The sequence below is a fragment of the Anoplophora glabripennis genome, unplaced genomic scaffold (genome assembly GCF_000390285.2).
Source record: "Anoplophora glabripennis isolate ALB-LARVAE unplaced genomic scaffold, Agla_2.0 scaffold98, whole genome shotgun sequence".
Taxonomy (NCBI): Eukaryota; Metazoa; Arthropoda; class Insecta; order Coleoptera; family Cerambycidae; genus Anoplophora; species Anoplophora glabripennis.
In genome coordinates this window covers 81547-93640 of record NW_019416280.1, presented here as the reverse complement: position 1 = coordinate 93640, position 12094 = coordinate 81547, and the positions used below count along the sequence as shown (strand labels likewise).

Here is a 12094-nt window from a genome sequence, read left to right as displayed (position 1 = left end):
TGACTAAATTTCATTATTTACATGCTTAGAACTATAATTACTATTATTACGAACGCCCTGATTATTATTTATCCATATAACATTATTGTCTAAAATTATTTTAAATAAAATAATAACAAAGCAACAAAACAATAAAACTTCAAAGAACACTAGGTGGCAATCTGTTTTTATTAAAAAACCTAATAGAAAACCTAAAGTAAGACACCTTATATCGTGCACACTATTTGAATTAACAAATCTGTATAAACTGTCTTTAAATTATCTATACTGTAATGTAGAATTTAAACAAATAAATATATAATACTTTTTTACAAAAGGGAGTGTCCAGCAAAGGTTCCTCGTCCGAAGTAGAGATTATTAGGTATCAGGTACTGATTCCGGTTACGGAAGTACAAGTGAGGGCCTCTTCTGCCAAGGATATGGATTCTCATTTCCTGTGGGAATTGATTCACTTAAGAAGTCAATTACAAAGGAGATCGGAGAAGGTCTATGTTCTATCTAATAGGTAAGTAGAGCTTTACGTCTTATGCATATTTAGGTAATCACGTTACGAATGTATCAAATATCCCGACCACCTAGATGCCACAGAATAATAGGCATCATAGATATCTTAGTGTTTTATTGCTTTTAAGGAAATAGTTCCTGCTAACAAATTAATGGTTTACCGAACTTATTATATTTTAGAATAACAGGGTTATTTTTAATACAATGAATATTTTTTTTTTCAATCTCAAGGAAAATGAAAATGTTCATTCCATAAAAACGTATACCTACCTTTTGTACTTTTGGTGAAGGAATTAATTAAACTTAAAACCGTGTATCATTAAGCGAAACAGAAAAGTCACTAAATGTCTGTAGGAATGACAAAACTGTTAAAGATTTATGCACCAATTTTTTATGCAAATCCAGTAATTCTGCAGTTCTTCTATCATTGCTGTGCCATTGACAAAATAGCTAACGCACTAAACTGGGCATTAGATGTTGGAAATTGGCAACCCAAAAAGAATGCAGGCTCTTCTGAGCTGGCATCCAACAATAAAGTTTGACGTGGTAACTCTTCTATTCGATAATAGGTGGCAGTTTTAGCAGTTCCAAAGTGTGGCAGTGTTGTCAAGTAGTAATAACTAAATAAATACATATAAATTAATGCATTTAACTTTGTAATTGGAGTGGTATATGAAATGTATCTTTTGTTTGGAAATAAAATAAATCAAGTTAGAATTAAAAATATGAATTGATCTATTTAATTATTTATACCACATAGGCATTCGTTCATTCTTTAAAATATTTTTAATACCTACATCATACATTTAAGTAAATAAATATAGTAATACAAGAAATAGACATTGATAAAAAATGGTACATAATACATCCCTGCATCCACGTGACAACATTGCCAAATAGGTACTAAGCTTTGCTAGGATACGCGTAAGCATCGTCTAGGAATGCCGGCGACTGCATTTGAATCTTCTGCTGGTGGTGTACTTTATCGGCAATTCGAAATTCCTATTCCAGGCGCGGTCTGGTGCGTTAGCTATTTTGTCTGTGGCTATACTGAGCTATTTGTCATAAATCAGACGACTTGTTGTTACTTAAAATACCACTCAAAACCATATTATTTGAAATCTTGCCAACTAGATACTTAATTAAAATTTTAGGAGCCTGGCGATTTTTTCCAAAATAACCGTTTTAATTTGTAAACCGATAATTAATAATATTTGAAATTTCTCATCATAACTTTACGCCTTAGGTATTTTTAATTTGCAACTAGATATTATTTTTTAAAACATATTTCAACTATTAACTTTGTAAGATTATTAATTTAGTATATGAATACGGGTCTCGTATTTTTCTTCCTATTTTCATTTTGTGATGTAGTTATAGTGAATGAAAATTTTTGAAAGTTCTTTACTATAGGAAGTGTATAGTTATACCTACAACATAATAGGAATAGACTAACTCAAAATCTGATTTCTTGTTGTGAAAGAAAAATTTATGATTCCCGCCGTACTATTACCATTATAGTATAAAGACTCACATCTAATACGTCATCGCTTAGTGACGTCGCTGACAGTGGTTTAATCAGTCCCTGATCGAACTTTTACAATTTTGTTATTCCGATATACAATTTTAGCTTAATACAATACTTCCGATACTTTTAGAATTTTAGTTATTCGTGTTCAATTTTAAATAATTTTATATACAGGATGTCCGAAAACGAATATGCCTTATTTTAAGGGCAGTTCTTTTGGGCGAAAATAAATTTATATAGATCGAGTTACACTAATGCAATTTTAATTCTTTTAAAAAATTGTACAGTCTATAAAAAATAATTTTTTATAAACATTTTTTACTCACATTCTTATATTTAAAATTATTTCAATAAAATTAAATATTTTTGGGATAGTCGACAACACGTACATAAATTTATTTCTTTATTTAAACGGTTTTTTAAGAACGCCTGAAACAGTCTTGATTTTGCTAATATTTGTATTTGTCTTAGTAAAAATTTTTTTAGAAAATTCATAGGTATTTCTTTCCTACAAAAGTATTTTCGTTGCAAGTCACTAATATGCGACAAAAATTCCAAAGAAAAATATATTCTATTTTACTTCATTCAACGGATAATCGAACATTAAGTGTTGCTAATGTACGCCTTTCATGCCCTTTATAAATTTTAAGCTGGTTGAAATCTTCATCCCTTTCATCTAATTTCTCCCCAGAATATTTTCTTGTTATATTCACACATTTTCGTGCATAATCGATGTTGGCTAAAGTTAATGACATTTCAATGCATCACTGATATTAATTGATGATCTTTCATACAAATAACAAATATTTATAGATGTTGTTGATAAGACTCAAAGTTACTCATATTACATAACCACTAACCTTATATTATTTAAAGACAGTAGTATAAAAACCTACTTTATTTTGGTTTATGGGATAATTGACTTTTTCTTTCCAGTACGGCGGAATTCAGAAACGCGTTTCTGAAAACAATTAGGCAAATTATTAGAGAGTCGGTCAGGAATATGTCGATACCATCTACGAAGCCTGGTGCTGGGCCAGGAATACTTCTAGTCACTGGTCACAAACCCTGTCACACAAACAGTCAGACATTGGAAAGGCCAGATCGGGTAAAAACGGTGGTAGTGCAGGGATCCCATACCTTAGGAAAAGTCAGAAAGCCGAAAACGTCTCAAAGGCACTCAGCCGGTAACATCGATTACGATAATATCAGTCAAGAAGCCGAAGAGCCTCCTAATAGTAACTTTCGGACCAGGAGTAAAACAGTCGGAGACACTGCAGGTATGTAAATCGTAATTACTCGTTGAATGCTTGCATTTTAACCCTACTTAAAAGGATTTCGTAGTCATTAGAAAATAACTAATACGCCTCATATCAATCAAAAGTAAAAGTTTAATACGAGACGAGTGTGTAGATGCATTTCAGAATCACCTAATACAAACTAATAAATGTTATGTTAACTTCAGACAACATGAAGAGGCAGGAGCTGGATAAAAATGACTCAGGTATAAAATCGGAAGGGGAAGATGATTCGCAAACAGGAACGGTGAAACCTAAAGCAACCCTAGGAAAGACTCCAAATCATTTAACTTTAAGGTAGCAATCACACAATGAAATTACAGTAAAACTAAACCAATATTTTCAGTACAACTTCGACGCTATCAGCCGGTAGCACCGGAAGTCAAGCTAGATTAATTCAGTCCTCGCATCCTCCAGAAACCTTTCAACCAATGCAAATAGAAGAACTAGGTAAGCATCCATCAAATGTCCAAACTATAAAGGCTGAAATTCACCCCGCCAGAATCAAATCGCCTCAGAAACAAGAGAAAAAACTTGGAAAACAGAACTCACTAAACAAAAAAGACGATCCACACACAACAGATCCAAGTCCAAACCAATCTCGTAAAAACACTCCTAACCATTCCAGAAAGTCTAGCCCAAACCAATCCAAGAGATCAAGTCCCAACAAAATTTCAAAGCGATCAGATAGCTTAAGTCCTAAAACTCCTCGACGGTGTAGTCCCAAGACTCCGAAAAAATCCCTCGATAACGGTCCAAAGCCATTAGAAAATACTGGTAAGAGCCCCAGGAAAATCAAGTCCTCGTTAAAACAGCCTTCGAGGTCGCTGAGTATTGAAGCACCTACATGTGTCGAGTGTTATTTGTCAGGAAAAACAGACAAAGGAGGATAGCACACACATTTTCGTCACAGAAGGAGCAAAAGTTTTGTTCTTTCTCGTTTTAGCAGCAACAGCACCGACGAAATAAAGTGCTAAAGACAATTAGTTAATTTAGATAGAGTAAATTAGTGAAGCGATGTACCGAATGCTGCCCCGATGTTTAACGTTTTGATTTTCCTAATTTTCTGTAGCAGTCCCGCTTTGCTGTAGAAGTAGAAAGCTTAATGTCTGTTGGACTTCGAACGACCCTATTATATGTTTCAATTCCACGTACTTTGCTTTGCCATCACGTAGACCCGATATCGATGTGTTGCCATTGCAACTAATAGAGACAGATTTAGAAAAATGCTCAATAACGAACATATCATAACTGTAATAACAGTTTTACTAAGCATATGTGTCTAACGATTTCATTGGCTACTCTTATCAATTTTTTAAATGGGCTTGCAAACTCGTATTTTAAAGATTAATCCTAAGGAATTTCGTAATTACGCTTAATGGGATACTTAAACAATTTAATTAATATTTAACAATTTAATATAGAAATACTTAAATTGCAACCTTTCAATAATAATTTTAAATGTTTAGTAAATATAAAAATAATATAGGCACTGTTTTAATTAAACTTAAAATAGTTCTTTCTTTATTATTTATTTTCTTTTTTTATAGCTTCCTTAAAATTATATGTTTATTTCATAAATGGTGCCATAAGGAAATGTACTAAAATTTTTGAAATTGAAAATTATAAATTAAATTATTTTTCGGTGGTATCACAAATTCAGCAGCATAACATTATTTTAATGTTGCAGTAAGTAACTACATCTTAACTTGTTTTTTAAATTATTTTTATCTCAATTAGAAATGTCAAAAAAGGTATTTAATTTATGAGAAATATTTATATATATTTAAGTACTGGAGAAATATATTAATGTATTGGAGATGTAAAGTTGTGAACTGCGGCATAAAGATAACAGTCGAAGGTATTGACGAAAAAGTAACTTTACTCAATGTCCCAGGCTTTATTTGCGATCTAGTACACACCAGGACACATAAACACTTACTACAGCAAAATTGTATCCATAACCCACACGCAACGTAATAAAAGTACAAGTTTAACAAATACTATTGATTTAAAGTCTTAAATCAGTCATCCCATTGCAGGTGACTTGCTTGAATTTAACGCTTCGAATTCTTATTGAAAAGGTACACTTTTTCACTCACTAGTGCACAAAATTGTAAAGGAGGTCCGTCGTAAATTTGGTCCTATTTTTTCCGTTATTGTTCAAGTTATTGAAACACATTCTTCAAATAATTGAAACACAAATACAGACTGGATGGAGCACATTCAGCAACTGACTACCACTGCCCATCTTGTATATCATTAGTCCAGATTAACCATAAGGCCTGTTTTGGTACTAACAGAGAATGGTTCTAGAACGGTTCAAACTAGCTCACTGTCCACTAACAGAATCAAAACAAGCTTATATGTAACCTAGGGTGGCCCAAGAAATAAACAAATATTTTTTTTCGTGTCTCTTGTGAAAATATGTTAGTTTATATTTTAAGAGCCCCCTCAAAAAATCAACTTAAAAAAAATTTTTTTAGAGGTCGCTCAAGATTTTTAAAAATTTTCAAAATCGTCAAATATTGAATTTTTTTTTCTCGTTATTTTATCATTTTCTAGGTTGATAAAAATCTCTATTCTGAAAATTTCAAATCGATATTTTAATTTCAAAAGGTCACTCATAATTACATATTTTACTTTCAAAGTAGTGTAATGTTTTCGAGCGACCTCTAAAAATAAATATCAACGAAATAATTTTTTTTATTGACTTTGATGAACAAAAAAATAGAAATAAATCACGAGACACTTAAATTTTAAAAAATAAAAAAATTATAAATTGATACTCGCAGTGCGGTAGTAAATTTTACCTCGAGAAATTTTTTAAGTGTCTCGTCTTTATTTTTAGAGGTCGCTCGAAAACATTTTAGGTAGGTACACTACTTTGAAAGTTAAAATAATTATGATTGACCTTTAGAATATAAAATATCTATTTGAAATATTCAGAATCGAGATTTTTTTCAACCTAGAGAATGATAAAATAACGAGAAAAAAATTAAAAAAAGCAATTTTTGACGATTTTAAAAAATTTTAAAAATTTTGAAAATTTTTTTGAGCTGATTTTTTGAGGGGGCTCTTAAAACATGATAAGCTAACATATTTTCACAACACGAAAATAAAAATTCGTTTTTTTGGGCCACCCTAATGTAACCCTACTTGACTGATGTCCAAGATGTGTATTTCGCAGACCACGGTATAGCTATAGCTAGACCGTAACTTAAAAATAATAATTACAAGTTTTTTTAATACCTTTTTTGCCAGAACAATTGAATATCATTACTGGGATATAACCCTAACATGCATTTCTTATGGAACTATATTTTCACATATTTGGAGAGAACAATTTTTTTACCATTACTGTGATACAAGGTTATATGGGTAGACATCTAATAGCAAGAAATATTTAGCCAAAATAAGAACTAAAGCAAGCTGCAGATTGTGAAGTTACTTGTCGGATATTTGTCAAATGCAAACAAATGCCGTATCGTGTGGATGCTGTATATCGATATATTCGAAAACATTTCTTCACTCTTCACATCGTGTGTATGATACAACTGCGCGCTAAGGATTTCGGCTAAATAGTCTACAAAATATATTTTATTACCTACGGGTAACACATATATTATTCATTTGATTATATTTCCGTTACTATTAGAATTAAAGGCAGCAAATTTTATATCACTGTATTTACAAGAACGCATTCTCTCTAAATATGCAAAAATATGAAGGATGTTTATTTAAAAAAAAAACATATCATTATCATATCTCTGTAAACCGTAAAAATTTTCTACAACATTCACTCCAATGTCGCAAAATAACGGAAAAATTAGAGGTGCCACATTTTGATAAGCCTCCATACAAATCGTACGCCAATTTTGACACTTTTGAGGTTGTTCATATTTTCGAGGTAGATAGACAAAAATAGTGAAATTATTTTTGCTTATAGACTAAAGGAAAAGTGTTTTTCATTTTTTTTGTGAAATCTAATGTTCGTGATAATTTGTTACTTTTGGTTTACTGTTTTTTCGTAGAAGCTAGTAACGTACATGGTATTTTTCTACAACTTTCAATTTTACAGTTATAATACAAATATACAGAGTGTTTTGGAAAAACGACGAGCTGTAAATTCCAGTTGACAGAAAAATAAAAAAGAATAAAATATGATTTATTTGTAACAAACAATGATATCCAAATAATTAAAATATTTTTATCTGTGTTCATCATATACATTCACACAAATGACAATAAAACATTGTGCGGACAAGAGCAGTTCGACAGGATCCATTGTGGAAATAGTATGTGGTAAAAATTGTTATATTGATTTTTTTTTATTGATGATTAATAAGTTTCAAGATTATTATAGACTTCTAGTATTTACACTGGACTTTTAAAAAGACTATGACCATCTGATAACCTCCAACTCAAAATATCCGAACAACTATGATGTCTCTGGGCTGTCTGTAAATCCACCATATGTTCTTTGTGACCAGTTCTTTTACCACAATTTTCAACACAACTGATTAGACAATTAGATAACAACCAAATAGTTTGATTTACAAATATATGGAATAAAAAATTTGGTTTACGCAAGGAATTATTGTTAAAATCGCTAAAAAGCTTTTTTTTATAAAAGTCATCTAGCTTTTCCTCCTTCATATACCTACAATGTGTTTGAATGCGCCATACTTTAAGGGTAATTTTCTTGGATGAAAATAAACCGATTTAAACCAAGTCAAAAACAAAAGATAAGAAAAGATAAGCCTATGGTCCACAGGAAGTAATGTCTTATTTTTTGATGTTCTATCAACTCCTGAATTTATGACACCTTTTTCCAAAATATCCAATATATATTTTTTAAATAAAACACTCGATTTTTGAAATCTGTGAAAAATGTATGTTTATATAATGCATCATAGTACGCAATAATTACACAAAAAAAATCTAAAGTTAACTATAATAGATATACTTACCAATATTTTTGTTAATTGTTTTATGGTACAATGAAATATATCCACACTTGCCTAAATGTGTGATTACAAAATCATAATATTTTTTTGAAACATTTCTTACGGATACATCAGGTATAAAACGTGACAAAAACTGATTTATATTTCAATGGCATGTCCCATTTGAAAGGATATAAATTAGTATTATAACCGAAAAACTAAATGTTATTGAAAAATACCGCTTATGCCTTGGCCAAACGCAAAAGTTTGAAAAAAAACTAATAAATGGAAAATTTTCACATATGAAAAAGTTCGATAAAAATGTGTGGAAAATGAAACTCTAATGCCTAAGACTACTAACTACCTATTTTTTGTTAATATCCTCAAACAAAGTGAAGAACCACCGAAATAGTGGAAAAGATCCCGCACGATCATGAAAATGTAAGTTAGGTCAAGTTGGCTGAAATTGTGGTAAGTTGTTGGTTTTATATTACTGACCAAAAGTCGCCACAACACTTTAGATTCGAAAATCAATTCTTCCCTACTTATCATAGTCTGAGTCAGTTAGCATGAGTAATATGAGTAGAATATTGCAATAAAAACATTAACATTTGTGAAATGTTTATAGAAAAAATTAATTGGATGACTTCGAAAAGTTGCTAATTAACATTTTAAATATGTTCCACATACCGAACTAGTCGCTGTACTGGTCCCAAGCCCGGGATCCCATCACTCAAAAGATGGGGAAGGAGGAGGGAAAGAATAAACAATCTCTATTAAAACCTAGGTCACTCTGTCTATGAAAGTAGCACCATATATTTTTTGAACCATAAGATTGATTATGTGGCAGTTGTACCATAAGAGCTGCGGAGCTGCAGAACACATAAAATTTTATGTATTTAATCATATTAAATATCAACAAAATATTTAAAGAATCCAAATATTCCAAATGTACTCGCGCTAAAATAAATCTAGGAGCTTATATTATTGTTTATTACGACGCGAGTTACGCTTCTTAATATATGCAACCTCATATAGAAAATGTGTGCACAGCGAACAGTTAGATGCGTCCTTAGTTTTTATTGGCTAATCAGGCACGTGACCCAGTACACGAACATAATGGGCTTATGTGGCTGCAACAGCGACAGCCACTGCTGCTAAATGCAGTAATATTTCGTACGTGGCGTGTGGTGGTTTATTTCTGTGAGCGGCACGTGTGAATATCCTCGTTTAGGCGTCTACGGATATTATAGTTATTAAAATGAATAGCGTTCCGTTTTTACAAAAAACTTTATTTGGTTCTCTGCCTTATGATAATAAAAGAATTAAGTGGGCCAACACCACGATTAAATATTGAAGTTAGTGGAACAAGCCGAAATAAAAATTATAAAAGACAATTTAACAATAATGATAATGTATACACAAAAGCAGAGTGGGTGTGCGGGTGTGATGTAAAAAATACACTGTTTTGTAGAGACAGAAAATTCGGACAACCGTGATGTGTTTCATGGACTCATAAATTTTAGTGCAGATCTTGACGACATATTAAAAGAACATCTAGCCACATGGGCATGACCGGGATTTTCTGTACCGGGAATTAGCTGTATGGTCCCGGATTCCGGATTTGCACATATAACTCCCAGAATATAATATATGTACATTGTATAAAGAAAGATAAAGAAAAAATCATAACACGACGAGGAAAATTAAAATTCGTTGAATCGTTGGTAAACTTCACAAACGATTTTTTTGTTTACAAACAATATTCAATAATTTAATAAAATATATTTAGTTTATTCCAATTTATCAGTCAGTAGGTAATTCGTGAATAGATGTTTCAAAAAGGAAACAATTTCAAAAATCTTTCTTGTGAAAATCTGTATTTTTGTATAAATGGATTGTTCCTTGAAATTCAGAAGTGCCAGGAAAACGCGTGACCTTGAAAGTTTTAAAAATATTCGCCTGCGGCGCCGTTTAAAGACTCCGGGCATTCAATATCCCGGAATTCAATTCAACAAATGTAACAACCCTAACCAGAACACATTCAATCAATGTTCACGCGCCGCCATTGAATTTATTGCGTTATCAAATTCAGTTATTGAGTGTACCTATAAACATTTCACAATGCAAATTGCAATATTCTACTCATACTGCTTTGCAGCCATCATCAGCAGAACTGACTCAGAACTGTGAATAAGTACTGTGGAGACTTTTGGTCAGTAACACAAAACCAACAACTTACCATAATTTCTGCCAATTTGACCGAGCCCACTTTTCCATAAAGACTGTGCGGGGTCCTTTGCCCACCCTACACACTATCCTAATTCCAAATCATTATTTTAAACTTTTCCGACACTTTGGTAGCACATAATTCACTTTTTTAATATTTTTCGCAATAATGTATAGATTGAGAGTTTCGAAAGAATGCTTATGCAAATCTAAAACCACATAATGACTCAGCAACCTAAACTTGTATAGTAAAAAATTTACTGAACTAAATTTAAAACGGACTTTGTGACACGATAACTATAAATTAACCACTAAAACCGCAGAACTTGTTAACGAGGACTAGAGATTGGCTATGGAGCACAAGAAAAGTGTAGCAAAGCAAAAGTACGTCTCGAACATCATAACCTCAAAAACTCATCCAGTTGTATTTTTATAGGGTCGCCTGTATGGAAGCCAAGAGACAGTAGTTTAGAGGCAACCTCTACCACTCTCCCGCGCAAGGGCAGAGATCACAGTATGGCCGCGCTAAGCGCTTCGCGTAAGTCTCTCATTGAAACAAGCACTGGCCTGGAGATACACAATACATACAACCAGCAATAAGGCTAACACAGCCTTGCAATAAGGCCCCTATCGCCTTTTAGCCGCCAACCGTTTCTATAGTACAGTGTTGGACGGGTGCTAGAGTACTGGTGATGCTGTTGGTCGCATTTTACCAACATACTGAAGGTATCCACACCAGAGAAAACAAATATTATCGTATTTGTACAGTTGAAAGCACACATTTTCATTACTCTTCAAAGGACCCCTCACAAATCAAACGGAAATTGGCTTTCGGTGAAATCAGCCGAATTTTGGATATGTTGTTCCTTTCGGTGTCCAGATGAAAAGTCTCCAAGGACACGAAGCTCGAAAATCTTCTCTGCGAGCAGTACCCAGCTTGGAAAGTTAGAGACCGGTAATCCCCGATTTTCGCTGATTTTACCTCCACCCCTTTATAAATTGTATTTAGACCATAAAACTTAGAAATAGTTATTTATGAATTAAGCCGGTTATGTTATTCCCGAGTTTTATGATGGCAAGCTTGGGTTTGGAGGGACTTACGGGTCACTCAACGTAGCCGCGGTCAAAGGATAGATAATATTTACCTTATAATTACTTTATAAGGGAATCCCTAAGAGATAACGAATTTGATTGGTTCATTTAAGAATAATTTTGACCTGACGAGTGAAGAGGAGTACAGAGAGATGTACTGAAGGTAGTTCTACTTGAGCATTGAAGACGTGAGTACACTGCTATTCTGTTGACCGTGGATTCGTTATCGAGCCTCTGGTTGTTGACATAAAACACCTCCTTTATTTGTAACGTTTTATTTTGAATTATTTTACGGTATTACTTATTATTTCGTGAAGATGAGTGACACGAGTAGTGATATTAACGCCCAAGTTAGCCCTACGACTCCGACATATATAATATAAGATCAATCAAATTCGTTATCTCTTAGGGATTCCCTTATAAAGTAATTATAATGTAAATGCTATCTATCCTTCGACCGCGGCTACGTTGAGTGACCCGTAAGTCCCTCCAAA

The 12094-nt window shown here is 32.6% G+C and overlaps 1 protein-coding gene across 1 annotated transcript in view; it reads left to right on the top strand.

Moving 5' to 3' along the window:
- Positions 1 to 11129, top strand: part of LOC108904957 (protein still life, isoforms C/SIF type 2) — a 270933-nt gene extending 259804 nt beyond the window's left edge. The window contains exons 16-20 of the mRNA XM_018707685.2: positions 318 to 505; positions 2969 to 3312; positions 3498 to 3627; positions 3677 to 3780; positions 10945 to 11129. Coding sequence (XP_018563201.1) covers positions 318 to 505; positions 2969 to 3312; positions 3498 to 3627; positions 3677 to 3780; positions 10945 to 11108 — 930 coding nt within the window. The 3' untranslated portion in view covers positions 11109 to 11129. The remainder of the gene's footprint in view (positions 1 to 317; positions 506 to 2968; positions 3313 to 3497; positions 3628 to 3676; positions 3781 to 10944) is intronic.
- Positions 11130 to 12094: the final 965 nt, after the last annotated feature.